Source organism: Meira miltonrushii (assembly GCF_003144205.1).
Source record: "Meira miltonrushii strain MCA 3882 unplaced genomic scaffold FA14scaffold_3, whole genome shotgun sequence".
NCBI classification, from domain to species: domain Eukaryota; kingdom Fungi; phylum Basidiomycota; class Exobasidiomycetes; order Exobasidiales; family Brachybasidiaceae; genus Meira; species Meira miltonrushii.
This window is the reverse complement of record NW_020289945.1, coordinates 2,840,346-2,868,095: the sequence shown is the minus strand read 5'-3', so window position 1 is coordinate 2,868,095 and position 27,750 is coordinate 2,840,346. Positions and strand designations below refer to the sequence as shown.

The 27,750-nt window shown below is 44.3% G+C and overlaps 13 protein-coding genes across 13 annotated transcripts; 6 read left to right on the top strand and 7 right to left on the bottom strand.

The window, feature by feature from the left end:
• Window positions 1-267: 267 nt before the first annotated feature.
• FA14DRAFT_174026 (uncharacterized protein) lies at window positions 268-3,610 on the bottom strand. Its single transcript, XM_025500515.1, has one exon. It carries the CDS (start codon window positions 3,440-3,442, stop codon window positions 434-436), a length of 3,009 nt encoding a protein of 1,002 aa, XP_025354632.1. The 5' UTR covers window positions 3,443-3,610; the 3' UTR covers window positions 268-433.
• A 129-nt stretch (window positions 3,611-3,739) lies between these two features.
• Window positions 3,740-6,700, bottom strand: FA14DRAFT_161759 (uncharacterized protein). The gene has a single exon (XM_025499278.1). The coding sequence runs from the start codon at window positions 6,501-6,503 to the stop codon at window positions 3,837-3,839; it is 2,667 nt and encodes an 888-aa protein (XP_025354631.1). The 5' UTR covers window positions 6,504-6,700; the 3' UTR covers window positions 3,740-3,836.
• Window positions 6,701-6,960: 260 nt separating this feature from the next.
• On the top strand, window positions 6,961-8,730 carry FA14DRAFT_161758 (uncharacterized protein). The gene has a single exon (XM_025499277.1). It carries the CDS (start codon window positions 7,050-7,052, stop codon window positions 8,643-8,645), a length of 1,596 nt encoding a protein of 531 aa, XP_025354630.1. The 5' UTR covers window positions 6,961-7,049; the 3' UTR covers window positions 8,646-8,730.
• Window positions 8,712-9,257, bottom strand: FA14DRAFT_156993 (uncharacterized protein; the record flags this gene model as incomplete). The annotated part of the gene is made up of 2 exons (XM_025497866.1): window positions 8,712-9,097; window positions 9,161-9,257. The coding sequence occupies 2 exons, from the start codon at window positions 9,255-9,257 to the stop codon at window positions 8,712-8,714; spliced, it is 483 nt and encodes a 160-aa protein (XP_025354629.1).
• Window positions 9,258-9,640: 383 nt separating this feature from the next.
• Window positions 9,641-13,542, top strand: FA14DRAFT_161757 (uncharacterized protein). Its single transcript, XM_025499276.1, has one exon. It carries the CDS (start codon window positions 9,671-9,673, stop codon window positions 13,463-13,465), a length of 3,795 nt encoding a protein of 1,264 aa, XP_025354628.1. The 5' UTR covers window positions 9,641-9,670; the 3' UTR covers window positions 13,466-13,542.
• On the bottom strand, window positions 13,504-14,242 carry FA14DRAFT_191394 (uncharacterized protein). Its single transcript, XM_025501864.1, has one exon. The coding sequence runs from the start codon at window positions 14,202-14,204 to the stop codon at window positions 13,662-13,664; it is 543 nt and encodes a 180-aa protein (XP_025354627.1). The 5' UTR covers window positions 14,205-14,242; the 3' UTR covers window positions 13,504-13,661.
• A 1,164-nt stretch (window positions 14,243-15,406) lies between these two features.
• FA14DRAFT_137055 (CRAL/TRIO domain-containing protein) lies at window positions 15,407-17,566 on the top strand (the record flags this gene model as incomplete). Its single annotated transcript, XM_025497029.1, has 3 exons — window positions 15,407-15,900; window positions 15,965-17,276; window positions 17,433-17,566. Coding segments are annotated over exons 1-3 (1,551 nt in total), but the record flags the coding sequence as incomplete, so codon positions are not given.
• A 253-nt stretch (window positions 17,567-17,819) lies between these two features.
• On the bottom strand, window positions 17,820-20,241 carry FA14DRAFT_161755 (uncharacterized protein). The gene has a single exon (XM_025499275.1). It carries the CDS (start codon window positions 20,207-20,209, stop codon window positions 17,978-17,980), a length of 2,232 nt encoding a protein of 743 aa, XP_025354625.1. The 5' UTR covers window positions 20,210-20,241; the 3' UTR covers window positions 17,820-17,977.
• Window positions 20,242-20,481: 240 nt separating this feature from the next.
• On the top strand, window positions 20,482-21,324 carry FA14DRAFT_106860 (peptidase C15, pyroglutamyl peptidase I-like protein; the record flags this gene model as incomplete). The annotated part of the gene is made up of 1 exon (XM_025495788.1): window positions 20,482-21,324. A coding segment is annotated over one exon (843 nt), but the record flags the coding sequence as incomplete, so codon positions are not given.
• A 73-nt stretch (window positions 21,325-21,397) lies between these two features.
• FA14DRAFT_71452 (uncharacterized protein) lies at window positions 21,398-22,545 on the bottom strand. The gene has a single exon (XM_025502749.1). It carries the CDS (start codon window positions 22,429-22,431, stop codon window positions 21,460-21,462), a length of 972 nt encoding a protein of 323 aa, XP_025354623.1. The 5' UTR covers window positions 22,432-22,545; the 3' UTR covers window positions 21,398-21,459.
• A 171-nt stretch (window positions 22,546-22,716) lies between these two features.
• Window positions 22,717-24,498, top strand: FA14DRAFT_191389 (SET domain-containing protein; the record flags this gene model as incomplete). Its single annotated transcript, XM_025501863.1, has 1 exon — window positions 22,717-24,498. One exon carries the CDS (start codon window positions 22,717-22,719, stop codon window positions 24,496-24,498), a length of 1,782 nt encoding a protein of 593 aa, XP_025354622.1.
• On the bottom strand, window positions 24,480-26,279 carry FA14DRAFT_161753 (putative methylmalonate-semialdehyde dehydrogenase mitochondrial precursor). The gene has a single exon (XM_025499274.1). It carries the CDS (start codon window positions 26,228-26,230, stop codon window positions 24,581-24,583), a length of 1,650 nt encoding a protein of 549 aa, XP_025354621.1. The 5' UTR covers window positions 26,231-26,279; the 3' UTR covers window positions 24,480-24,580.
• A 478-nt stretch (window positions 26,280-26,757) lies between these two features.
• On the top strand, window positions 26,758-27,687 carry FA14DRAFT_110493 (uncharacterized protein; the record flags this gene model as incomplete). The annotated part of the gene is made up of 1 exon (XM_025495917.1): window positions 26,758-27,687. A coding segment is annotated over one exon (930 nt), but the record flags the coding sequence as incomplete, so codon positions are not given.
• Between the last annotated feature and the right edge of the window lie 63 nt (window positions 27,688-27,750).

Sequence of the window (27,750 nt, the reverse complement as noted above, 5' to 3'; positions counted from 1 at the left end):
TAAATGCTAGAGATCGTAACAATGCCTTACCGCTGCAGGCATTGTGGTGGCAAGTTGCCAAATACATTGGTTCAGCTCAGCATGACTGACTTTTCTAAAGACCTCACGGAACGGCTTGATCCGAAAACCACTTTAATGTTTTGTTACATTTCAAATTACCAGCATGAACAGTAATACACATTTTGTATTTACCCTGATCAGTGCACTGCAACTATATCACACTGTTGATGCTTGGCCGCCTTTTCATATTTCAACTGAATGCTATGTATCGTAATGAATTGATTACAGCTACGAATAATGTACAAGTGTATTGTCTGGAAGATAAGAGTAGACAGGTGCTAAGACTAGGTGGCTGAGAGTGCGCGCTGGAGGATTGAATTAGTGGTGCATATATGCTGGGGTATTACTGTGTTTGTATTGCTATTGAGCAGTTTTAGGCTCCATTAAGAGAAATCTCTTCCCATCTGCTATCTTGTCGGGTATTCAGATGAACCTCATCCAATCCGTCAACATCTTTTGGCCAAATGTTAACGTTGCTTGGTGTGAGATTTGTAATATTGTATCGACATCCTTCTTTGAAATCCATTTCTTCCATCTTATCTGCATCCCAAATGCGAATCAAGCATTCACGTTTGCATCCGATCAATTTACTCTGTTGCAAAGACGACAAAGATTGTTCTTCTTTGACCGATGGATCTTTTGACTTTTGCTCGGCAATGAAACGTTTTGTATCGATCAATCGAATCGTACGGAATGCACGTCGTTGTCGAGGCGGACAAAGATCAGCCAATCGTCTTTCCATCTCAGCCTGATTGGCGCTCATTAAAATGTCCAAACGTGTTTGAGCCACACGAAGCAACGCGGGCACCATGCCAACATTTTTAACGTAGTCAGATGGATTGTCACTGGCCAGCATTGCGTCCAAAAAGCTTTCACAGCTGCTTGAAGCCAGACCATCGATCACAACATTTTCATCTAGGTCCTGACATTTCTCCGAGAGCATCTCCGTGACAATGATGAGCTTCTCAGACTGGGACTGCAATGTCTTGCGAATTTCATCTACAGTTGATATTCTCTTGTTGTTCCATTCAGATTGCTTCTCCTCTTCCTCTTTCTCATTCCAAGTTTCTGGTCGATTAAACTCTTTGGGTTGATCTTGCTGCTGAGAGGAATCGCCGTTACCGTTAAGCTCTGCTTCAGCTGCTGTCCATGTTGAGCTCATAAATCCTTTGGGATACACCTTTGTCACTACTGCGTCCAAGATAGACACTGATCCTCCATCTACGGTTAGAGATCTGATTGAAGATGCCCATGAAACCTTTTGAAATCCAAGACGTGCATGCCATGGTGCAAGTTTGCAACCATTACCACGAATGAGCAAAGGGGAAGTATCAAATGCTTCGATAGGCTCACACGCAGAGCTTTCGGGATCTAAATGCGCGCCCATGATTGTCATCTTTTGTCCACGCTGAATGCGACCTGCACGTACGGCACGAGACAATACTTCATCCAGTGGCGCATGTATCCGATACCAACCATCCGTCAAAATGAGATGAGGTTCATCTTCATCCGCGCCATGTGAAGCATCATAAACGCACAAGATCATCGGCAGTCCAGACGGTGAATCATGCTCTTGAATGCGCTTGATAGCAGATCTATGAGCACGGTTGACCTCTCTTTCATAGCGGTAACGTAATTGACTGATCACTTCATTCCACGAGAAGCGCTGCTCGTATTCTTCCGATCGATGTGCCAAAGCAGCCAATTTCCAAAGAATTAGAGACCAATGATTCTTTACCCACGTATATGGAATTTTGTCCACCGAACAACCGGCAGCCTCTGCCAGCTCTTTACGTGCTGCCGAAATGTCCAAAGATGCACTTCCCTCAGGATTTGCTGGATCAGTGAAACTGAAGAGTGCCGCTGATGGAGGATCATTCAAGATCTTTGAGATGAATTCGTAATCGTCAGACTGCTTAAAAGATTCACCACGATACCATGCCCACTGAGACGACTTTTCAGCGTCAAGAAGCGTCTTGCGTTGCTCCGGGAGATTATCCAAGTTGAATACTGTCGCGCTGACTCTTTCATTCTCCAGCTTGACTCGTGGCAGAGTCGTAACCAAGCGAGAGCGGTTCTGAAGCGGGCTCGAAGTCAATTGTGTAGCATGTACCGCTGTTTGAGCGATATCCTTCTTGAAAGGAGATTTGAACTTGGGCAAGCTCGAACGTCCAAAACGTAGTGCATTACTCAAACTCTTTCGTGAGAGAGGAGTTTGAGATAAGTGTCCAACCTTTTGGCTACCGCTGGGCATGGAACCATAGCATACCTCCCGCTTTCGAGGTGTAGAGTTGATGACACGATTGTTTGGAAGCGGCATGCGAGCCCCTTGAGAGGCGCCATTAGGTGTACGAAGAGTTGCGGCAGATTGGAACATATGAGCAGGAGATTGAATGCTGGCAATTGCATCAGCAGCTTTGTCTACCTGCTTGCCGGACGTATCTTGTGCTTGCTCATTCCAATTCGTGACTGACTGATTCAATCTTGAAGGAGCGAGAGGACGAAAAGGTGTTCTTGGGGCTACTGCCGCTTGAGAAGGACCTGCGATCTGTGTAGATGGTAACCCTCCTTCCTCTTCTTCCTCTAGAAATTGTTGCAAGCGAAAAGCTGCATCTGCTGCTTTAGCAGTCCCTACAACGCTTTTCTTGTTTGCCCATCGGAAGACTCCTTCAGATTCAGCCAATGGAGGTGCTTGAACTGGCTGTGTTGGCGGATCGATCTGGTCAAGCACATCCCAGTCCATATCCGCATCATCCCAAAACCCGCTGTCATCATCGTATTCAATCACTGCAGAATTGATCTTCTTTGCCGGTGGCATAGGATCTGATACCACTGCTGAAATGGCAGCAGCCTCACTTGTATCCACTCTCGCAGACACTGACTGCCTATCTTGCTCTCCTTCGACATCTTCAATGGTTCTCTTTCGGCTTTCTGGTGTCTTCAAAGAAAGGTCTGAAGATATCTGTTCGCTTGCTTCAGCGGGTGCGACATTGCTGACAAGATCTTCCACCATCTTTTCAGAAGATGAAACTTGGCTCTGTTGAGAAAGTAAGTTGGCCTGAACCTGGTGATTTTCCTGTGAATTAGACGAATTATCGTCGAATGTATGCGCTTGCTGACTGCTGTACGCCTCGCTATCCACGCTTGCCTGAGAGGAGGAAGATTTACGGGATCCAGCTTTTGTGGCCTTTTTCAGCTTTTCATTTGCTTTTGCAAACTCCAGGTTGGCTTCCAATTCACGTTGACGACGCAATTCTTGTTTGGCTAATCCTCTAGCACTCGATGCCAGTGCAGGTCTTGGACGATGATTCGGTTGACTTGCATCCCTGTCACGCAAAGTGCGTTGAGGTGTAATCACTTGGCAATCTCTCGAATCGGACATTTTGCGATCCTTGTGGCGATGTCTGGGGCGATTTAAGCGATTGAACACATTAGAGTGTCAATGTATGCTACTCTACCTGATGGTATTGGTCATCAAAAGAATGGTTCCGGCATGTGTTGCTCTTTCGGCGCCTACTGCTCAGTAGTCCAACACTTTGCGCGTATAAAAATTAAAACGCGGCGCGGTTGCTTCAGCCTTGAGACAATTCTGGTCACTGGGCGGCAATTTATACGCTTCTATCTGTACGCGTATACCGCGTTCACTCACGTTCAATTTCTGCTCATGACCACCACGGTTACAGGTATTGCAATGCATAAAAATACAGATGCGGTCGTACAAAATGCTGAAATAAAATACATACTGTTGCTTCAATAAGAAGCTTTGCTTTAACACACTACTTTTTCTCTTCAACTTTGCTTACTTCAACTCGCAACCCAGCTCGTAAAAGGACGTCAATCCATAACTTCTGCTTATCACTCAATTTGTCACCCGGTCCTTTCACTTCACAGAACCTGACTTGTTTATCGGCATGCCTCCAGACGACTAAGTCCGGCATTCCTGAAGTACAATGACTCCATTCTTCTGCCAACATTTGACAAACAACAGAAAGCGCTTTACCTCCCATACATTCTGCAATCTCTAAAAGATCTTCTTGTGTGTACAAATCCCATTTGCATCCGATCGCCCATGTCTTTCGTTCACGTTCACGATCATCAGTCTGCTTTATGAGATCTAGGCCGCCGGTGTTCTCGATCTCAACCAATCTCTGACGTAAAGCAGGACCTCTAACAATGGCAAAAGAATCCTCGAGGATGTCCAAAGGTTGACGTTGATAAGGTGTTTCAAAAACACCGTCAACATGCATGAACAAGATGTCCCACATGACCAAAGCAAAGAGCATGGTAAGCACTCCACCTTCACAATGGAACCCCTTGAAGTTTTGTTTTTCGTAGTGCTGCAAGACCAAATATTCAACTCGACAAGGCTGGCCATCTAATCCTCGCCAAACACTATGCATATCCTTGCGTACATCACGACGTTCGACTGAGTATTTCGACTTTGGCGATTCTTCTTGATCTTTCGTTGGTGTGTCTCCCTCATCCACTTCGGCTTGCTCTGGCTCTTCTGCCTTTGCTTCCATGCGTTCCACTTTGACAACCTTTCGCAAGGGAGCACGATACTTGAACGAATACTCATCCGACGCAGAAGGATCGCGGGACATGGAACGCCTCTCCTTTTGGCCAGGAATAGGCATTGTAGATCCAAAGATGCCTTTCTTTTCGGTCATCATCTTGTCCAACCTGACACCGCGGAAGATCCTGTCTTCGCATTTGCGCAACTTTGCATATGAGAAATCGTGTTTCTCTGAGAAAGGCAAATTTAATTGATTCTCAAGACGAGTGATCCTCCTTTGCAAGGTATCTTGATAGATCAAATGAGTGTCCCTATCCTCGATACCTTGCACAGATATCGCCAATGCTTCTCGCTTTGCTTTTCGAATCGCGTTTGGCGTGGTGGAAGGCGGGTAGTTTGCGGTAATCAAGGCTAAACGATCATACCAGTCACCTCTACGGCCTCTTCGAAATACACGTTGGCCAAGCAAAGCACGCAAAACTTCCGCTTCTCTTTCATGTTTGTGAGATCTTCCAAGCACATAAACGCCTTTGTACACCACCCTGGTCAAAGGCCAACCAGGGTGAAATCGCATTCGATTGTATGCACCCAAATCGTATGAGTCTTTTGCCAATGCTTCTCCTTCACGCACGGCTTCTTTCCAACGTTCATATACATGTTCAAAAGCTTCCATCGCTTTGGCAATCGCATCGCGACTGCCATCCCATTCGATCCATTGGTCCATCTGAATTTCAAGCTGAAGAGCCTGTTGCATTTCAACAAGGTGTTTACGTGATGCGAACAACTTCTCGCTTCTCTTCCAAACGTAATCAGGATAAGCACGTTTACGACTCTTTGATAAGACTGCAGTCGTAAGAGCAGAAGTGCCCAATTCTGCTCCACGATAATAGACAAGTGCGATTCGATCAATCAGAGATTGTGCTTTCGGACAGACTTTCACACATCCTCCAACGATTGCTGTCAATTGCTCTCGTAACACTGCTGCTTGTGATCGAATTTCGTTTGGGTTGCTGTCTCCAAAACCATGCAAGGTACCTTGAGATTTGGTCGTCAGGAGAGATGAAATGATGGAAGCCTTGTTTGTAACGCCTTTCAATCTGTTCATATTCTTTGCAAGCTCTTTCAGCTCAGCAAGGGTAAGGAGGTTGAGAGGCTCTTCAAATCCTTCGTCCATATCTTGTTCGCTCAAACAGAAGCGTGTAATACTGCCATCCCCTTCTTCTTCAATCTCAGATTGCAGTGCAAGAATATCGGAATGCGGCTGACAAAGAGATGTGACAGCTGTTGCTTTGTCTTTTACATCGAAGTCATATCGTAACTTGTCAACCCGATGCCACGTATTGCGTCTTTGGATCAACCTCGCCAGAAGATGTCGGGCCTCGTAATCCATGCTGGCGAATGATTCGAGAAGTATCCTTTCTGATGCTGTGAACAGATATGCTTCATGTTCAAGCACTGTAGTAATCATCTCTCCGAATATCTCTGGGTACATTGATTCCCTCGGCCTTCCCTTGCTATCGGTGCTCGAAGTTGAGCTATCGGACGAATTTGAGTCTCTGGACACCAGTCCACCGGTTGGTCTTTGTAGCTGAATGTTGGAATCGATAGGCTGCAAAGGTGTCACTTCTCTGCTTTCAGACTTTATCAATTCAAGATTCTCTCCTTTCAGAGGCATGCCTGCTTGAAGATTCTGCCGCGAGTCATCAGCATAGGATGGACTTCTTCTTTGTTGCTTTGGGCTAATTCGTCCATCTTCTTCCTCAGTGAGGGATATTGGAAGTTCCCGCTTCCTTTGCTCGGAATCTCGAATTGCTGCTTGCGAATGCTCGTCCTCCATCTTTATTCGATTTGCTTCACTGTGAAGCATATCATTATTCTCTTCTCTTATTTGAATATGCTCTCTTGTATAGCGCTCATCGCCTTCCATGTTGAAGCGGTTGATGACACTGCTTGTTGATGCTACCTGTACATTTCCCTTGCTGGTGTGGTATTCCTTATCACTTTTGACCTGATTGATATTTTCTTGTTTACAGGGACGATAAGATAGATGCAAATGCATAACAAATCATGGATTCCAGATCCTTTTATATCAATCACCTGTGATGATAGCAGTTATGAGAGAATCCCAGGATGGATGCCGAGTTACTCAGCAGCATGCACTTTACTCCCTCTTTGCATGAGAGAAGCTTTTTTTCCCGTTCGGCTAATTAACCCACGTCCAATGACTGGAAAGTGTTGGTTTGAACCCCTCACAGTAAAAACGCGTTCAGATTCATTTAAATTTACGCGTTTGCTTATTAAGCCAATTAAACCTGCCTGCCTTATTCCCGATTTCCGTACAGCCAAAAAACAAAGTTGACTTTTGGAAATTTTCATTTTGGGGGAATTGCATCAAGGCAGTGAAGCACTAATGAATTTGGCACTCTTCCTCACCGTCACCAAGAATATTACACTGTGAGAACAGTTCGTCAAGATGTCATCGTCTACAGTCGTTGAAGCTGTACAGGATGGATTGACAAATAAGGAAAAGAGACTGGCACGTAAAGCAGAGAAGCAAGCGGCTCGTAAAAGTGGAACGAAGGATGATGAGAAGAAACGAAAACAGGAGGACGTCGTAGAAGAAGATGTTGAAATAAGCGACAAAGAGCACGCAGAAGGAGAAAAGGCTGATGAGGAAGAGGAAGAGGAAGAAGACATCGAAGCAGTCTCTCACAAAGAAAGAAGAAAGCGGAGAAAGATGGAAAAGCAAGCAGCTAAGCATGGTGAGCAAGAAGAAGGCCAGACGGGTGAAGTGGATGCAAAGGCAAACGCTGAATCAGAGAACAAGACAGTGAAAGATGCAACACAACGAAGTCTCTTCTCTCTTTGGGTCGGTAATCTTTCTTTTAAAACATCACCTACCCGACTTCAAGAATGGTTTGAGCAACATGAATTGTTCGGAATCACTCGTGTCTATATGCCAAAAGGCGCACGAAAGTTTGAATACAATCGTGGATTTGCATATGTAGATGTGCCTTCAGAAGAAGAAGTCAAGCAAGGTATCGCACTCAGTGAAGTAAATTTGGACGGAAGAAGGCTATTGATCAAATCTGGTTCTGATTTCGGCGGTAGGCCCACAATTGATGCAGCAGCTCGTGCATTAGCAGAAGGAAATATGGCTGCAAGTACAGGAGAGGAACATCAACAAAACGAATTAGAAGGTATCATTGGCAAGAAAGGAAAGACTGGTCTAACGAAAACAGCACAGAAGATCCTGCGGGCACAAAAGCATCCTCCCGGACCGACACTGTTCATTGGGAACTTGAGCTTCAATGCTACGGAAGAAGGTGTTCGTGATATGATTGAAAGATCGGCTGCTTCTAGATTTGAACATGAATCTGCAAGAGCATCTAATATAGTATCAGAGAAAAAGAAGGAAGCCAAAAAGAGTGCAGAAGACGATGAAGAGGAGGAAGCTGCAGAAAGCACAGCTGTTGAGAATGACGTTGCAGAAGAGAGCAAGAAAGAGACTACTGGAGGCAAACCTGAGCTACTGAGAGGTGCAGGCATACGCAAGATTCGGATGGGAGAATTTGAAGATACCGGAAAATGTAAAGGATTCGCATTCGTTGATTTCCATACACCCTCATACGCAACTGCAACGCTGATTGACCCTAGAAACGGTCATTTGGACGGAAGAGAGCTTATACTTCAATATGCAGGTGCAGAGGCAATTCGTCGTGGTGCACCAAAGGGTAAGATGGGAGAACGACCACAAGGTCAAAAGCGACCTTATGGTGAACGCAGACAGAGACCATGGAAAGTTGAAGAGGAGCGTAAGAAACTTGCAGAAAGTGCACCTGAACCTGGTACATTTGATATCGATCAACCTTTGCCAAAGAAGCACAAAGAGACGAAGGAAGAACGTATTCAAAGACGTGAGGCAGAAAAGGGTGACAGAAAGACTACTTCAACACGAAGAGTCAGACCAGGAGCAGCATTGGCATCTGCACAACGTGGAAAGGTTGCAATTGATATTGACGCACCACAAGGAAACAAGAAGACATTCGGAGATGATGACGATGCTTAAAAGGAGGAAGTGGTGTAAATCAATTAATTCATTTCACAAATTCTGTATATTAATCTTGGTAAACAATCAATTATGAGTGATTCTGTCCTTCAAATCTTGAAGCTTTTCCTTTACGCCACCGCCGGAAGATGAATTGCTTTCGCCAAAGCCACCTCCGCCGCCGCCACTGCTTCCATCACCTTCGAAACCTGTTTGACCTGATTCAATATTTGAAAATCCAGTCTTTTGCGTACCTGTTCCTGGTGCTTGAAAATTTGCACCGTTTGAATCCGGTGCAGGATCATTACGTGAAAAACCAGAAATTGTTTCATTTGGATCAGAAGTGAAATTTCCACTTCCACTTCCATCACCTGCTCCGCCTGAACGATCGAATCCGGTCGTTCCATGGCCTACTCCACTGTTGGAGAAACCTGTCGTACCTTCGCCGGCACCAGGAGCGGAGAAGTTGCGGGCTGTTCGAGAAGTATCATATTTAAGCTAAATGTTCCTACAAAATAATTGCTTTCAATACTCACTGTTACTATCGCTTCCAGAATAACTAGAATTGACACCCGTCACTCCAGGTTGAAAACCTTGTGAGTTATCGTTATTGTATTGAGCGCCGTCGTCCATTTTGAAAAGATGTCTTTTGTGTATAGATGATGTTTGAGAGTGTGGATGTACATTTCATTCAATCAGACATTGATATATTTTATTTCTATTCCATTTGATTCTCTCCACATTTTCGGTATGTCCGAATGCGAAGGATGAATTAAAAGTACACTATCGGCCTTTGATTGGCAGAAGGGTCTTTTTGATCGCCATTCGATTTGAATTTAAGAGTGAATGATAGAAGCTAAAATACATTAGAATGTGGAGTAAAAATAGTGGGGAACAAAAAGAACGAAGCAATTAGCACGTGATGCTTCGCGTGTTTATCTTTGAACGCGTGCCTGTGTTAAGGCGGCGGTAAAATACATGTGAGTAAGACAAACTCTTTTGCATGACAACCATCAAGAAATACACTTATCAAGGCATAGGACATCATGTCCGTATTCGCATCCCTTCGTCGTAGCGTCGGATTCGGAGGTGGAAGTACTTCAACTTCACCAATAGCAAGTAAACCTGCCGAGACAGACAAACAATCAGATCCTGACATCAAAGTCAAAGCTATTGTTCCCAGCACTTTAGCAAATCTAAGCTTGGAAAATAAGCATGGCAAGCATAAGGCAACATACCCAATACGAAAAGAGGTCACAAAGATCGGTAGACTTGCTACCAATGATATACGCATTTATCGGGAAACAGTTTCAAGAGTACATTGTGAAGTGCATGTAAAGGTAGAAGACTCTACAGTGACGGCTTCTCTGCACATCTTTAACCCGAAAGGACTAAAGATAAACGGAAACGAAGTAGAGAAAGAGACAAAAGGCGAACGTGTTGTGCCTCTTTTGGATGGCGACTTGATCGAAATATATTCAAACTACTTCCGTATGCGTTTGGACGCTTACGATTCCAACAAGGAGAATGACGAAAATGCGCCGCAAGCCTCTACCGCCCCAGCAAGTCAAGGCAGAAAATCTATTCGAATGAGCTTGGTACGCTCGAAAGTGACTCAAAAAACACAATCGGATGAAATTGCTTCCTCTTCTTCAGCCCCGCAACAGCATGCATCCTCCAGCTCCGAAAGATTACCTTTGGGATCTTTGAGCTGTGCACAAGTAGGCCAGTCCAAGGCGGAAAGCCCACAGACACAAGCCAGCACAGGTAACCCCTTTGCACCTTCTCCCTCCAAGAAATCTATGCCAAAACAAGGAAGGAGAAGCTTGGTATTTGCTACACCCAAAAGAGAGAGTATCAGTCAGCAGCCATGGACAGCAGAACCTATCAAAAGACTTCAAAACCCAATCAGTCCTAGAAAGCCTGCCCAAGCCCCAAGAAATGAAGCAGAGGGTGATGATTCGATTGTGTTCATGGAAGAAATAGAGGAAGAAAACGATAAAGATGCTGAGCTTGATCAGGAGAACGGAATGCTTCCAAATGAGCTAGATGAGTTGTTGGCTGTAGCACCTGTTGTTGGACCTGACACAATGGAGGAAGACCAGATAGGTATTGACAGTAGCAGCTACGCAAGACAGACAAAGAGCGTATCTCCCAAAAAAGTCAAGAGACGGTCAAGCTTCTTTGGCCGGGCAGGCGTATTCGCCAATTGGAACTTTGGCTTTTATCCCGAAGAGCGCAAAGCGGCCGAAGAAGATGAAGTAGACAAAGAGCTGAGCCCATCTCCTTCTTTGAGTCCAATCACTTCACCTAATGGCACTCAATACCTCCCCGATCCACGACTTGATTCGCAGGGTAGACCTCGTTTGCCGCGTAGTTTGAGCTCGCCCGATGGTCTTGGACATAGCTCGCCAAAACGACGAATTGTAAGCTTGCGAACTGCAACTCTCTTGCGACAAGGACAAAATGCATTCGAACAGCAAAAGATGCGATCTCCGCCTTCTTCTCCGGTAAAGAGTTCATTATCGAATGATGCAACGCCTTCTTTGATGGGACAAATGCAACAGTTGTTCTCGTCTGCTGATCAGCCCAAAGATAGCTGCGATAAAGACGATGAAGATGAAATCGATCAAAGCTTAAGCCTTGCAGATGATGAACCAGAAGAGGTGAAGACGGTTATCCCTGCAAGCAAGCCGAGGAAGTCAGATTCGTCTACGATTGAGCGAGGAAAGCAAGCACTCGAGCTTCGCAAGAGTCGTGTTTCCATGCCTGCAAAATTGTTGAGCATCGTATCCGTTGACGGTCATTCGAACGAGGATATTGAAGATCTCAAAAAGCAATGGCTTGCCGAACAGGAAGAGAGGGATGAGCAAGAGGATCTTAAGAATGTTGTTCAAGATGCTCTAACGAAACAGGATGAAGGTCATGAAACTGATACAGATAGCGAGAATGAAAGTGAGGATGAGACCGGGAAGGAACAAGATGAAGACAAAGCGGAAGCGCCGGCCACTCCTTCGTCCAAGGTTCAGTACGGTATGCTACGCTATATGGTCAGGGAGAATGCTGAATTGACGGCTCTATTGGATACTGTTGTAAATGACGAGGAGAAAAAAGCAGCAGAAAGTACTCCAGTGATACAAGAAGCGCCCATAGGAGTAGCAGTGATCGCTCATGTGGAAGAAACATCATACGTAGAAGAATCTACGGGGAAGAATGATGTAATCACCGATGGAGATGGCGAATGGCAGATTGTGACACCCAGACGTCCTAGATGGGAACCAAGCGAGAGGAAGCCGGTCGAGAACAGAAGAGTTTCTGATACATACGCGACTGCACAAAAAAAGCAAAGAGTGTCTCCCAAGAAGAAATCTAAACGAAGGGTCACTGCAGCAGTCACTTCTTCACTGAACACTGAGTCAGGAAGCAACATCAAGTCATCTACAAATGAGAAGTGTGACACAGAAGTCCAGCCAAGTGAGCAAGCTATGGAAGCTGAAAAGGAAGCCTCGGCAGTATCAAGCACTTCACCAATCGAAAATGTACAAGTGGAAGAGTATGCAGTTGAGCAAAAGTCGCCGAAGAAGAGATCTCCCACCAAGCAGTCACCTATCAAACGATCGCCGACGAAACCAACTGAACAAGCTGTTGAGATTGAATCGGAAGTCTTGGCACTATCAACCGTCTCACCATTCGAGAACGTACACGTAGAAGAGGCTGCAGTTGAGCAGAAGTCACCAAAGAAGAGATCTCCCACCAAGCGATCACCAGTCAAACAGTCGCCAACAGAGCCAATTGAGCAGGCTATGGAAGCTGAATCAGAATTCTTGGCAGTATCAACCCTCTCACCGTTCGAGAACGTACCCGGAGAAGAGGTCGCAGTCGAGCAGAATTCGCCGAAAAAGAGATCTCCGAGCAAACGATCGCCAGTCAAAAAGTCGCCGACGAAGCCAATTGAGCAGGTCGCGGAAGTTGAATCAGAAGCATTGCTAGAATCGATCACTTCGCAATTTGAGACTGTGCAGGTTGAAGAGATTGCAGTTGAGCAAAAGTCACCGAAGAAGAGATCTCCGAGCAAGCAATCGCCAGTCAAACGGTCGCCAACAAAACAAAAGCTGGTGCATGAAGACCTCACTCTATCTGTACAGGCTACTGAAGTGGAAGTCATCCCGCAGCCTGTTCCTAAAGAGTCTTCTGAGGAAGTCCATGAACCTTCTTCTGAAGCTGGAGCAAAGAGTGATGAAAGTACAATTGAGACCAAGCAAGAGTCAAGAAGTCCTCTGAAAAGCATGTCGCCAAGCAAGAAGGTGAAAAGTAGTACAGTTGTTTCCGCACCAATTCCCTCTTCGCCAAAGAGGCTGAGATCGCGTAGTCCAGTAAAGCGAGTCGAGAGGAATATGGAGGAGGACGATGACAAGGAGAATGAAATTCCAATCGTCCTTCAATCTTCATCGCCGGTTAAGAAAACGAGATCAACAGCAAAGAGTGCATCGGCAACAAAGCCATCACAAACTCGTGGAAGGAAGAAAGCCAAAGAAGATTCAGAACCAGAGGCGGACGTGGTAGAGTCAGAACCGGCTGAGAGAGCAACATCTACTACACGTCGATCGACAAGGACGGCGACGAAAAAGACTTCAACTCTTGACGTTCCTGCTTCGGAACCTGCGATGCCAACGTCTGATTCTAATGTGCGCACTACTCGAAGCGGTAGATCTGTTCGTAAACCAAAGGATTTGACACAACCCGCCACTGTGATTGCAGTTCAATCTGACCCTGTTGAGGCTCCAGCGGCTTCAAGTACGGGCAGAGTGACACGCAATCGAGCTCGCAAAGCAGCTGCTTGAGTGGATTTGTCACGTACAATATGCATTTTTATGAGCATCAAATATATATTTCTTGCAATCATCATATACAAGTCCGTAAACATTACATGAGGAGAAAGAATAGAGAGAGCGGGACGGAGAGGGGAAGAGCACAGCAGAAGAAGGAAGTACAAAAGTCCAGAGATACAGCGTGAGAGAAAGAGACGATAAAAGCAGACTAAATGTCCAAAGAGCCAGTCAAGATTGCACCGATGAAAGCGACCAAAGGAGCATAACTCCAATGATTAAGATGACCTTTTCCAACTTTGAAGAAACAGATTGCGCCGTCCAAAATAGCTTGAGAACTTGCAAGTAAGAACAAATAAGCAGTCGTTTGACGGTTTGCAAAGTATAATGCTAAGATCAAAGAAGCACCGATGAACAAATCCCTTGCTCCAACGACATACACCAAAGCATCAACTGCGATTTGTTGTTTAGGTAAAATTGGATAATCAATTTCAAAGAAAGAAGCGCCAAGTTTTGGATTGATGAAATCTAAGAGCCCAAAAGCGATGAATAACACTCCTACAGCATAACCGGCAAAATGAACGTATTTTGATTTTGATGAAAAGACTGTTCGTAATGCTTTTACGCGACTTGGACCTGCAGCTTTCTTTGCTTTTGCTTTTAAGCCTGTAGAAGAACGACGTCTTGAAGGCGTACGTGTCCTCTTTTCAGAGTTGGCAGGCGATGCTGTTGAATCGGATTTCTTTGGTGGCATGATGGTGACAGACAATATGTTTTGCTGATTGGAAAAGATGGATGGAGGAGGTTGAATTACATCCAACAATAACACACACACTCTTTACGCGTTTTACTAGAGAAGTGTTGTTCTCTGCAATAAAAGGTTAATTTTGCATTTGGCAGGATTGGACTTGCAGTAGAATCTACAACGGCGCGTCTCTGCATAAAAGCAGATCGATCTTATTACCCAGAACGCGTCTTCTCTAAGAATTCACCGTCAATCCAAGAAAAGCATGGGAAATAAAAGCATAGTCCTGAGGGACACGTTTGGGGAATTGGACGTGCCCAACCTGCAATGCACACTTGAACAGGGAAGCCATCATGTCGATTTTTGATACTAATTATTATTGAACAGGAGGTTCACTGATTACTCAAATTAAGAGAATATAGTACTGCTAATACTTGAGGAAAAGCTTGAGAACATTGAATGAAGTGGGGCGGGAAGATACAATCTGCTCACGTGAATTTTCGCTCGCCAAGTTGCAATTCATTATGCTATGCGAGCGCTGCGTGCGCGGACGGGAGTGAGAGACTAAAATACTTTATGAATGCCGTTAGTCTATTCTTGTTCGGCCGTCTTAATGGGGGAAATGGATGTGGGTATTCTTGGAAGGAAGTAAATGCAGCTTTGGTGAGACCTGCAATGCAAATTGAGATATAGGCAGATTTATTTATTCCGATTTCGATGGACTATGACCGGCCAAGCAGCACAAATCATAAGATTATGCTTATGTTTAAACAAAAAGAAAGAGATACTTGCATGATGCATATGTTGTGCAGTACACACACTGTCAATCAGATGATGGCTATGACCGAGGCAGCCAAATGCCCACACGCAGATCTAATCACAAACGCGCGCACGCGAATGTGTGAAAGCGAAAGACCCGATTGAATGCTCTGCTCTCATTCTCCACTTCTTGCAAATTTTTAGCGTTTTTATTCGCATGAATTACCTCTTCTTTTGCCCTTTACAATTCTTTTTCGTCATTTATGATGACACTCTTTACCCTCCTTGTTCAGCAAAGAGTCAAATTCTTCCAATCACTGTATGTATTTTCTATTTATTTGCTTTTGCCCCGCCTTTTTCTTAGCTTGTATGGGTAGAATACCCCACGATACTCTCACGTTCAGAAGAAATAAATCATTTCAAATCTTTCCTCTTCTTCCGCTCTTTCGGACCGTTGTTTTGTTTGTTTGTTTGTTGAGAACTATTCAAGATCAGACTGATGTAATAGCGGATCAAAAACGACAAGGCGGCTTACCGTCTTCTTTTTTCATCATCTCATTTCGGAATATTAGGCGAGAGGTGGCAGTTGGCATGCCGCACTCTTCTGTGCATATACGCACACACACTTCTCACGTACATTACATGCATACAAATTTGTTCCAATCAATGCCCCACTTTGTGTTCTGAAAAAGATAAAGTGGACAGAATCTCACAAACAGAAGTGCAAATCCATTCTACTTTCTCCTCTTTACGATCACCATCTGCACAGGTTGTCACATTCGACTTTAGGTAGAGACATTTTATATAATATTCACACCTCCCCCTAATCTTCATTCTCATCATGGCTGTTAAAGAAATTGGAATGGCAGAAGTGCCTCTTCCTGAGGGCTACGCCGGTAACTTGACAGATGAACAAGACAAGAAGCTCAAATCGCTATGGCTAGATGTGAGTATAAAGAGCTTTTGATCTTCGAGTGAGTGCATGTATACTGATTCAACCCCTGTTCCAGTTCTTCAAATGCTGTGACGAAGCAAGCGGAAACAAACAAAAAGGTGAAGGCGAAGGCTTACAAGAAGAAGAAGCAGGAGACGCAAAAGATTCCGGAATTCCAAAAGGAGATGAAGCAAAAGAAGAAGCAAAAAAACAAGAAGAAAAAGCAGCAATGGAAGCATTACAAAAAGAATACGGTTCAGAATCTTTACGTAATTCTTTTTGGCGTTTAGTCAAATTTGACGATCCCGATACGATCATGTTGCGTTTCATGCGTGCACGTAAATGGGACACTACCCGTGCCGTTGCCATGTTGGCAGGTTGCATCAAATGGCGTTTAGATAACGGGGTTGATGATCTGGCCGAACAAGGTGATTTGGTAAATGGTGAAAAGGTTGAGAAATTCTTGGAACAACAAAGAAGTGGAAAAACATACGCTTTAGGTACTGCTTTGAACGAACAACCAATTTGTTACATTCACGTCGCTCGTCATTATACCTTTTCACAACCAGGTATTTCCATGCAAAAATACGTCATTTATGCTATGGAATCTTTCCGTTTGTTGATCATGCCTCCAAATGACAAGGCTGTCATTCTTTTCGATATGACTGGCTTTGGTATTCGTAATATGGACTGGAACTGTATCTTGTTCATTGTGAAATGCTTGGAAGCTTACTTCCCTGAATCTTTAGGTATTATGTTGATCCATAACGCTCCATGGATCTTTAACCAAATCTGGAAAGCATTGGCTCCTTTGCTTGACCCAGTCGTTCGTTCAAAGATTCGTTTCACAAAGGGTCCCTCAGATATGGAAGACAAGATTCCAACTGAACGTTTCTTGGAACCACTCAAGGGAAATATGAAGACCAAGTTTGAATTTATCGAACCTGAAAAGGATGACAACAAATTACACGAAGACAAAGAAAAACGTGAAAGCACGATGAAGAACTACATGGATTTGGCTAAAGAATACGAAGATGCAACTCGTGAATGGGCAGAAAAAGGTGACAATAAAGCATCTGACAAACGTCAAGTGTTGGTCAAGAAATTGCGTGTGGCTCAATTCGAGATGGAACCTTATTGGCGCGGTAAGACTGTCGTTCATAGAGCCGGTCAAATTGATGGTCAAGGTATCGTTACGTGGGTTTATGAACAAAAAGATGGCGAAGCGATCCGTCACGTTGTGGGACGTCGTCATTGTGTTGCAGTGATGAAGCGTGAAATTAAAGAAATCGAAGAAGGTTCATCAATCAAAGATGCCGAAAAGAAATCCGAAGAAGCAGAACAGAATAGCGATTGGATTAAACTTTATGGAGATGAGAAGACTGCTCGTTTTATCGAAGGTCCACGTGTTGACGGTCAAATTCCACCTGTTGGCTGGTTGAGCGAACAAACGAAACAACATGGAGGTGTGATTGATTCTATCAAATCAAAATCTCCTGCTGACGAATCTGCTGAAAAGTCAAATGGTGATGCTGCTGCTGCAGGTGGTGCCGGTGCTGCTGGAGGAGCCGCTGCCGGTGGTGCTGCTGCTGCAGGTGAAAAAGAAGAACTTCCAGCAAAAGACTCATTTGAAGATGCACCACAAGCACCTCAAGAAGCTACTGCCAAAGCCGTCAACGGAGATGCAAAAGTTGATGACAAAGCTGATACAGCAGAAGGAGGAGGTACAGCACCTGATGCTTCCGAAATCAAACAAAACAGCGGAAACGCATCCAATGGCCAAAATGGTGACAGCAAGCCTGCTGCCGTTGAAAAAGTACAAGAGAAAGGTCAAACTCTTGGCAGGAAATTCAAGGGCATGTTTGGCAAGATCAAGGCTTGATTTGCAGTTCTAATCTTTAAATATTCCCTCTTATTATGCACATACAGTAGATCCTGTCCCTAATTAAAAACTCTCTTAAGCACATGTGCTTTTCCGGTTCCCCGCTCTTCCTACTATATACGTATGCTATTAATTTTGCATCTATGAAATGATATCCGTTGCCGGCGATTGATTGATTGTTCGTTGTGAATACAATGATTGTTTGATTTAGAAATACACTGTGATAAATTGACCTCTACTACTGTAATTGTGATTAGAAAGACTGGTACCATCTTCTAATTCGTCTTCAAGCGTTCCCACAATCGCTGATCCCCATCTTCCATGGATTGCGTCCAGAACACGAGCACGCTCCCATTCGTGACTTGCGACTTTCTTTCCACTGACAGGACAACGAGGAGGCGTGGACCAAGAGGAAGATGAAGAAGAGGAGGATGAATCTCCAGCCTGCCTGCCCGAGAAAGGAGCAACGCCATGAGAGATTGCAAAACCTGTAAACATACCTGGCACACCAGCACCATCTGATTGCGCGGCCAACGAAGCAAGATCTGTCATACTTTCATCATCAAAAGCAGATCGCATCCGTTCATTCTCTAAGCCTTGCATTCCTCCTCTACGTGCTGCTTCCAGCTGACGAGAGCGTTGAACGTGTCCATTATGACGTGCCAGAGCAACTACCTCACGACCTACTAGCGATTGCGTATTCCTGTTTGCGTTGACTGAATCCCAAGCACCTATCCCATGTGCTAGAACAGAACGGCCTAGACCAGGTTTATGTGATAAAAAGTAGGGACTGTTCGTAAACCGTGCAACACCATGATGTGCCGCATGCCATTGACCAGTGAATGTACCTTGATTTGGCTTAGCCTCAACATCGTCATCGCCGCGTTTCACATTCTCGTTGAAAGCCGGACAATCCGTTAGTACAAGATTTTGCAACTTTGGCCAAATCAATCGACGAACAGGAATATTTGTTGAATAAATCCCGATATTCGATAATACAGCCCCATTGATCCAATGACAAGCAGAAAGATCCAAAGTTTTCAAATTTGACGTTCTTCTGGCAAGCTTTTTAAGAAAGGCCAATGCTTCAGAAGCAATTTCTGGACTCAAGCCTGTACATGCTTCTTCTGTTGAACCATCTTTGGCTTCAATCTTTTTGGGGATGTACCAATCTTCAGTCCCAGGCAATAGCTTCGTTGCGGCTAAACTCAACATCTCTAAATTTGTCATTTGATCGAGCATATTGATAAGTGTAGTGCTCGTACGTAGGCATTTGCGCATTTTTCCGGCAGAGGACTGTGTTGCATCTTCCCCGTAGCCCCATCCCGCTAGGCTAAGAGCTCGTATATGGTTGGCTTCTATAGATGGGCTCAGCATGAGATCTCTAAGTGATCTAGCACTGATAGAAGCAAATGAAAGATCGATCGTGCTGAGCGTAGTAGTCGTATCCCATTCCGTTTGTTCCGATTCAACGTCCCATGAATCCAAGGTATTTTCGCCGCCTTCTTCAAATGAATCCTCTTCCTCAACTCTCTCAGCTTCTTCTGACAAACATCCTTCACGCTTGCCGAATAATGCTCGCAATGCTGCTTCACCAAGCGCTTCAGTCTGAGCATATCGTCCTGCCAATCCAAGCGTCCTTTCCTTCAAGTGGACTGGAAGGGCAAGAAGCTTTTCCTGAAATTGCTCAGAGGGTGTCCAAATGTTCTTGCTAAGCGCAGTGATGATAGCAATCAGTGTGATATCTGTAAGAGAAAGTATGTCCTTTTGATGCCTGTACTTATCGCCACTTGACTCTGAATTGCGACCATTTTCATAATGAGAAAAGAACATTCTTGATGCCGCGAGTGCTCTCTTACGATTCAGTTTGCGTTCTATGATTGACTCATCTACCATACCTGACTGCCCTTCTCCATCATCGTTCCCATTCTGCGTCCAGCTGGACGGTGGCACTGGTCCAGCAAACTTTCGTCGAAGCTCGTTCATACGTCTTGCCTCCACACTATCTTGTTGCGATAACTGTGTTGCAGCTAGATAAGACGTTCCCGCTCTTGCAGATGCCGATGCAAAAGCACTGTTCTGGGCAAGGCTTGGCTGGAACGATGGAGCATTCGCTCTCATAGACGATGATGAAGAGCCATTCTGGCTCTGCACCTGGTTCCCAGACCTTTGACGGGCTTCCAGATTTCGAGCTCTCCTCCTATCCTCGATTCGCATGCGATTCAGCTTTTCAGACATGCTGGGCTTTTTCGATTCGTCTGAAGCATTTTCTCGTTCTTGACGTCTCAGACGAGGGAGATGCTCCAATCTCGAGGGTTGAGAGGAGGGCGTACTAGAAGATGCCCCAATTACCATGCTGCTTAGTGCGCTGGTGCCTTCTACCGTACTCCTGTAAGCTTCATCGTTGGAATGCTGATCTGAGCCCCATTGTGCGACCATTGAGAGCCCTTTTTGGATTTAATGGTTCCCCTTGTCGTCGTTATGAGTCAAGCAGTAAGAATCAATGAATTGTGTAACACTTTTTTTCCGTATCGGCGTTAAAGATGTGCATGAGCGGAGTTACGCAAAATGCACCGACGCTGCGCCTATTGCCTATACTTGCATTTCCCCACCCTGATCAAGATTAAGCCTTTATCTTTTGTTCTTGACAAACATCTCCTCCTCCTCAAAAAACAACACAAATGCCTGCTATTAAAAACAATCAAGAAGATATCGAAGTCCTTATCACTGGCTTCGGGAGGTTCGGAAAGTATGAAAAGAATCCGTCTTGGTTATGTGCAGAAGGCTTGCATGGACTTGAAGTAGAATCAAAAGATAAGAGAAAAGTTCACATTCAAACCATACAAACATCAGTTGCTTATTCACATTTACTTGACCTGATTCCACGCATACATGGATCCAAGCCAAGTGCACCAGAAGCAAAAGTGTTTTATGATACCGAGAGCGAACGATTTGATCCAAAATCTGGTTTGGGTCCACAAGGGAATGGCTCACCGTTTCCCGAAGGATATCGTGATATAACCATACCCAAGAAAGGATATTTCGATCATGTGATTCATATTGGCGTTGGTTATCCGGATCACGTAGCGATTGAGACTGGAGGACATAAAAGAGGCTATCAATTACCCGATGTTAAAAAGGAAAAAGCACCAATTGCGACCGATCAATCTGACACCCTAAGACGAGAAGCTAAATTAACACCAGCCGAAGAAAGAGAAAGGGAAAATATGCAAATCAAAACTACAAACGGTCATCATTCCGATCCAATCAGAGGTTTTGGGCAAGGATACGAGCAATTCCCTGATGAAATGTTTACGGAAAATGACGTACCTGCACTTGTTGAATGGTTACAGAAAGAGAAGCATCACAAACATCTCAAACAGTCTAAAGACGCAGGTCGGTTCCTGTGCGATTACATATTCTATGCCTCTTTGTGCGAAGCAAAGAAAGCTGGAAAAGGAACGCGGGTTCAATTCATCCATGTTCCACCACTCGATACTCCTTATTCCATCGAAGAATTACAGAGCATCGTCAAAGACGCAGTCTGCTGGATAACATCGCAATGACGTAAAGATGAATTGTAGGTTGTATTCCATTCATTTGCTAAAACATGTTTACTACATCTCTTTCTCGAATTGCATCGGATTTTGTTTTCATGTAATTTGATTTCAATCATAGACCTTCCGCCCTCAGAGGACAAAAGGGAAGATTGCGGTACGTTTTCTTGGGTAATCTTTGAACTCCTTGCGATAGTTCTTGTGCTTTTTCAAAGCCCACAATACCATTTGAACGCTGCTCACCAAGGTGAACAAAGCAGCAGCAGGGTTGAGGGTCAAAATAGTGAAGGCGATCCATACCACATGCTCGAAAAAGTAGTTGGGGCAACTGACGAATTCGAACAAGCCGCCTCTTGGAATGTTTCTCTCTTTTGTTCCCGGTCTACGCAAGTTACGCAAGACTTGATGAGCCCAACCGGTGCCCAATTGGCCTAGCAAAAAGATAGCAGAGAATGTTGCCAGGAAGACTGGGTTATCTTGAATTGTACCCTGGACGGCTTTTTGGCTGTAATAGGGAGAGTACACTCCACCGGCCAAGAGAACACCGGAGAGGATCCAATAATGGAATGAGTTCTTGAAGATGTTGAATTGCGGCATGGTAGCATTACTGAAACGATGAACGAACAAAGTCTCATATTCACGTTTGAGGTAATGAATCAAAACCAATCCTAGAGCGACTTTTTGCATTGTAGAATGCTCGAATTTTGTGCGCCATAGTGTTGGAGCGAATTGATAAATGAGCGGATGAATGAAAAGAGGACCGAAATATTCTGTCAAAAAGACAGTCTTCCATGCGACCTGTGGTCCCAAATCTTTCACATAGATTGTATCGCCAGATTTGATTGATTCTTGTGTGAGGGTTTTACTATCATCTACCAGAGCACGTTTATCCTCGGTAGTCAATCTTTGTCTGTCACTTGTGAAACCTCTTTTAAGTTGAACGATTGCCTTTTTTACATCAAAGATTGTTGCATCGGATGAAAGTTGAATTGTTTTGGGAAACGTTCCAGACTTTTGTGCGTTAAATGGTGTTTGACCGTCAGGTTGTTTGCCTCCACTACTGCGTTTAGCGATGGTGATCTCGATCACTTTTCCAGGAGCCATGTTGATGAGAGGTCAGGGTTGTTGTACTTGGTGGAAGAGAATGAAAGATGATTTAAAGCCACTCTTCTTCTTAGCATACACTTGACCCTTCTTCCCAGCCTTTGTCAGCCTGAATGTCCGGAAGTGTTGGTCAAATTATACGCGAAAATGCAAGCGCAAAAAGGTCAATGCATAACAACAAACGCGGAATACGGACAAGACTTTCTTTTTTTTGTTTTAGAACTTCCTGCTTTTCGAATTAAAAGTGTTGGTGTTCCTTTTACCATTGCATATACACACTCAAAGATGGCTTATAATGATACAATCATTCGTCAAGCCTCTTCATCGTTAGAGGGCTGTAATGAACGACAAACATCCTTCTTGAGATGGTTTCATGAATCAGGAGGATGGCTAAATCCAAAATGTCGCTTTGCCGATTACGAAACGATGGGAACTGGAATGGTGGCAGGAGAAGCTATTGAGAATGATGAAGTATTGTTCTCTATTCCTCGTCATACACTTTTGAATATTCAGAATAGCTCGCTGGGTGTTTTCTGCAAAGCATATGATGGTCAACAGAAGAATTCAATCGTTGTCGAGTCCTCCGCAGCTCCATCAACAAGTCTAAAATGGGATGATGTCAATGTCGGCTGGCAAGGACTGATAATGACAATGATGTGGGAGAACTTTCGAGCAACAGAAGAGGGAAGAGCTGCTTTTGAGGAATTCTGTCAGACGAACAAGGAATGGATAGCTGCCTTCCCTGCAGAGGAACACGACACGCAGAATGAGAATGAGGTCGCAATCGTTCGTGAAGCTCGAGCGAACATGGAATGGGGACCATACTTGAAGATTCTTCCACAATCCTTCGATACACCAATGTTTTGGTCAGATGCAGAAGTAGAAGAACTCAAAGGCACAAGTATACCGAACAAGATCGGCAAAGAAGAAGCAACAGCAGGCTTTGTTGAAAAAGTACGACCTTATATCGAAGAACATGCAAGCATTTTTCTCGGGACATTGGCTGACAAACCAGGCGCACTAGACAAATACTATTCGTTGGAACACTTCCATATGATGGGAAGCAGGATATTGAGCCGTTCTTTCCACGTCAAGAGTGGATCAAATAAGGACGATAGAGGGAATGGAGACAGATCAGGCGAAGATGATGGAGAGAATGGCGGAGGAGATGAATCAGATGATGATTCGGACGAAGAAGGTGCCGAAGAGGATGAATCCATTGACAACATATCGATGGTACCCATGGCTGATATGCTAAATGCACGTTATGAATGCGATAATGCTCACTTGTTCTACAAAACAGAGACATTGGAGATGCATGCTACCAAAAGAATTGAAGCAGGACAACAAATCTGGAACACGTACGGCGAGCCACCTTCAGGTGATCTTTTGCGTCGTTATGGATACGTAGATCTTGCGAATCCATGTGATATCGTCGAATTGCCGATGGAATCGCTCATTGCAGGTCGTTTATTGCTTCCGAATTCACCATCGAAAGAATCATTACTTGCAAGGATGGCTTGGGCCTGTTCGTTAGGAATGGACGAGGTATCACCTCTCACTTATCCTTTCCCTCTTTCTCCTGAACCGCCTTATCGACCTGACCATCAAGGTCTCACTAAACGGGACTATCGCGAAATAGCAATGGGAATGCCTGATGACCTCCTTGTTCTCGCCCGGGTGTTGTGTCTCACGGAAGAAAATTACACAAAAGCAGCGTCAAAAGATAGACTACCGAATCCTAAATTTGATGCGGTTGAGCGATATGCAAATGGTCAAGAAATAGGCGTTACGCAAATTCTACTCAAAGCACTTGAAGAACGCAAAAAGGATTATCCCACCTCAATCGAAGAAGACGAACAACTACTTTATCCTGCATTAGGTCAATCAAACAATTTGAGCTTGAATCGTAGAAACGCAATAACGGTGCGTTTAAGTGAAAAGTATATCCTTGGCGAGACTGCAAAGATGGTAGAAGCAGTTGCAGAAGCGGTCACATTGAAACGTAGATTAGATTCACAAGCAAACGGCTCAAACGGACAAAACAAAAAGTCAAGAAAAGCATAAAATTTTTGTATCCTTATTCACACAGCATTTGATACTATATACATGATTTCATTTCCATTGATTGCATTTCCGCTTGCTAGATTTAGCTCATCGTAGGCATATTAACCGATGCTCTGGAATTCGTTGCATCTTCACTCTTCCATAGACTGGTAATGGTTTTGTTTTGTGTGTAGAAGCTCAATGCATGACGACCGTAGAAACCGTGTTCTCCCAAAACACTTCCTTTGTTACCTGACCAAGAGAACATTGGCAATGGGACAGGAACGGGTACATTTACACCAATTTGACCGACATTGATATCCTTTTCGAATTTACGTGCTGTTGCTCCGTTTGTGGTAAAGATTGCAGATCCATTACCGTATTTGTTTGCATTGATCAATTCGATTGCATCTTCCAAAGTCTTTACTTTCACCACAACGAGTGTTGGACCAAAGATTTCTTGTTCGTAAGCTTGCATTCCCGGACCGGCTTCAACGATTGAAGGTCCAACAAAGTTACCATTTGGGAAATCGGCACTCTTGAATTCACGTCCATCAAGTAGAATCTTTCCGCCTTCTTGTTCCACACTTCCGGTCAATGCGATCACACGTTCACGGGCTGCAGGCGAGATCAGAGGTCCCAAATCAGCTCCCTCTTCAAATCCACTGGAAACCTTAAGACCTTTTGCACGTTGAACGAGATCATCGATCCATTTATCAGTTTCACCAACGGCTACAACCACGCTCAAAGCCATACAACGTTGACCTGCCGCACCAAAAGCGGCACCAGCGATGCTATTCAAAGCATTTTCACGATTTGCATCAGGCATCAAAATTGCATGATTCTTTGCACCAAGGTTTGCGATCACACGTTTACCATTTGCCGTACCTCTGTGATAAATATGTGAACCGGCTTTATCCGAACCGACAAAAGTGATCGCTTTGATTCTTGGATCATCACAAATTGCATTCACTGTGTCCACTGCACCATTCACGACATTCACCACACCTTTTGGCATTCCGGCACGTTCACATAGCTCAGCAATAATCATGGATGCTCCTGGATCACGTTCTGAAGGTTTGAGGATCAAAGTGTTACCGGTAACGGTAGCCATTGGAATTGTCCAAAGTGGAATCATTGCAGGAAAATTGAAAGGTGCAATACTTGCCGTCACACCAAGAGGTTCTTTGCGTACATAAGTGTCCATCTCTTTTGATACTTCCATACGTTCTTCCATCATTGTTGAAGTGATTCCGCATGCGGTTTCAACAACTTGCAAACCACGTAAAACGTCACCTTTTGCATCTGGGAATGTTTTGCCTTGTTCCAAAGTGATACTGTTTGCAATATCGTCCATATGATGACGAATTAATGCTTGTAGCTTTAACATGACAGCTTGACGTCCTAGCAGACTCGTTTCACGCCAAGCAGGGAATGCTTTTTCAGAAGAAGAGACTGCCTCTTCAAATTCAGCCGAAGTTGATTGAGGTACTTGTGTTAGTACTGTTTGGGTGGCAGGATCAGGTAAATCGATCCATTTGTTCGTCTTTGATTCAACAAATTGACCGTCAACGTAATTGCTAGTCTTTCCACCTAGGGTTTTCGTTCCACGCCATTTACTTTCCACATCTTTTGCTCTCGCACTTGCCGTTTGACCGAGCGAAGATGAACGAAGAGCGGTAGTATGGATTGATCGTCTTCCGTTTTGTACGATTGATGTGCGACTTGCAGCACGTAAAGATAGAGACAACATCTTTTGTAAAAGAGAGTGATCGTTGCAAGGAAGAAGAGTATTTCTCCATTGAACGGCTTCTTAATCTTCTACTACCGGGTCAAAGTTGCTATTGGGCACTTTATCACTCTATGCGGCCGATCCGATTCTATTGATACGCTTTTCCCCGCATACACTCAACCCACCGTCGCGCAGCGCTTCACTTCAAGCACTGCACATACCCTTACGGCCCCCGCGGGTAAATGCCCATACTAGCTAGTGTTGCACTCTTCTTCCGAAATCCGCTTGGGCCCAATTCAACTTAATTTTTGGACTTGGTGGAGTATACGAACGATTCTTCTTATGACCATCAGTGGATGATGGCGCAAAATGGCAAGATGAAAATATCGCTAGGGGGCTTACAAAAGCCAGGTACAGTGAAGGGTGCAAATACTGCCCAAATAGCGAGTAAGCCCAATCCCTTTGGAGGAGATGAAGAGGATGAAGAAACGCACTTCACATCCATCAAACCATCTTCATCAAAGAAAGGCGGTTCTAGCTTAGTTGCTGGAGCAGCTCCAGCTTCAAAAGCATCAAGAGCACGAGAAGAAGCAGCACTTTCGGTTGATTCATCTATATTCGATTACGATGGCGTTTACGATTCAATGAAAGAAGGACAACGATCAATTCAAGCAAAACACGAAAAAGAGAATGCAAAACGTGATCCTAAATACATGTCTGCTTCATTTGCTGCTTCAGAACAAAGAAAGATCGACAGACAAAGAGCAGAAGCGAAAAAGATTCAACGTGAACGTGAACAAGAAGGAGATTTGTATGAAAATACAGAATCATTCGTTACGGATGCATATAAACAACAAATGGAAGATATACGAAAAGCAGAAGATGATGAAAAGAAGAATGAAAGTTCCGCAAGACAAAAGAATAAAGGTGCAGCAAGCTTCTTCAAGGAAATGTTGGGTGAGCAAGATCGCGCTCATCAAGCCGCAGTAGAAGCAAGTATTCGGCCTGCTGCATCAACCACAGAACCAAAAGAAGAAAGCGATGACAACGAAAGTCGAAGGAAGGCACGAATAGACGAAGCCAGACAGAAAGGGCTAGATGTTCGCACTAATGAAGAGAATGAAGTGGTAGACGAGCGAAGTCTATTAAGTGCTGGTTTGAACACCTTCTCAAATCAGAACAAACGACAAAAGACAGAATCAGATGAAAGAAGCAGGAGAAATGATAAGGATAGAGACCCTGATGACCTCCATCATTCTCACCGCAAGCTGCCAGAAATGCGTGATGCTCGTCAAGCACAACGTGAACGTCAATCTAGAATGATGGAAGAACAAATGTTAGCCCTTCAGAAAGAACGTGAAGAAGAAGAAGCAAAACAAGAAGCAGAAAGGAAGAAAGCTATTGTTGGAAAAAAGAGAAATGATACCGATCGTATAGAATTGGCACGTCAGCGTGCATTGGAAAGACGGAAAAACAAACAAAGCTCACAAGAAGCAATGGAGTGAAGAGTTGCTCAGGCACTCGTTGTATTATAATATATC

Coding starts and splice junctions, on each gene's coding strand:
- FA14DRAFT_161759 (XM_025499278.1), bottom strand. CDS start 6,503: ATGGAAGGCGATGAGCGCTATACAAGAGAGCATATTCAAATAAGAGAA.
- FA14DRAFT_161755 (XM_025499275.1), bottom strand. CDS start 20,209: ATGGTCGCACAATGGGGCTCAGATCAGCATTCCAACGATGAAGCTTAC.
- FA14DRAFT_191394 (XM_025501864.1), bottom strand. CDS start 14,204: ATGCCACCAAAGAAATCCGATTCAACAGCATCGCCTGCCAACTCTGAA.
- FA14DRAFT_161757 (XM_025499276.1), top strand. CDS start 9,671: ATGTCCGTATTCGCATCCCTTCGTCGTAGCGTCGGATTCGGAGGTGGA.
- FA14DRAFT_161758 (XM_025499277.1), top strand. CDS start 7,050: ATGTCATCGTCTACAGTCGTTGAAGCTGTACAGGATGGATTGACAAAT.
- FA14DRAFT_161753 (XM_025499274.1), bottom strand. CDS start 26,230: ATGTTGTCTCTATCTTTACGTGCTGCAAGTCGCACATCAATCGTACAA.
- FA14DRAFT_174026 (XM_025500515.1), bottom strand. CDS start 3,442: ATGTCCGATTCGAGAGATTGCCAAGTGATTACACCTCAACGCACTTTG.
- FA14DRAFT_71452 (XM_025502749.1), bottom strand. CDS start 22,431: ATGGCTCCTGGAAAAGTGATCGAGATCACCATCGCTAAACGCAGTAGT.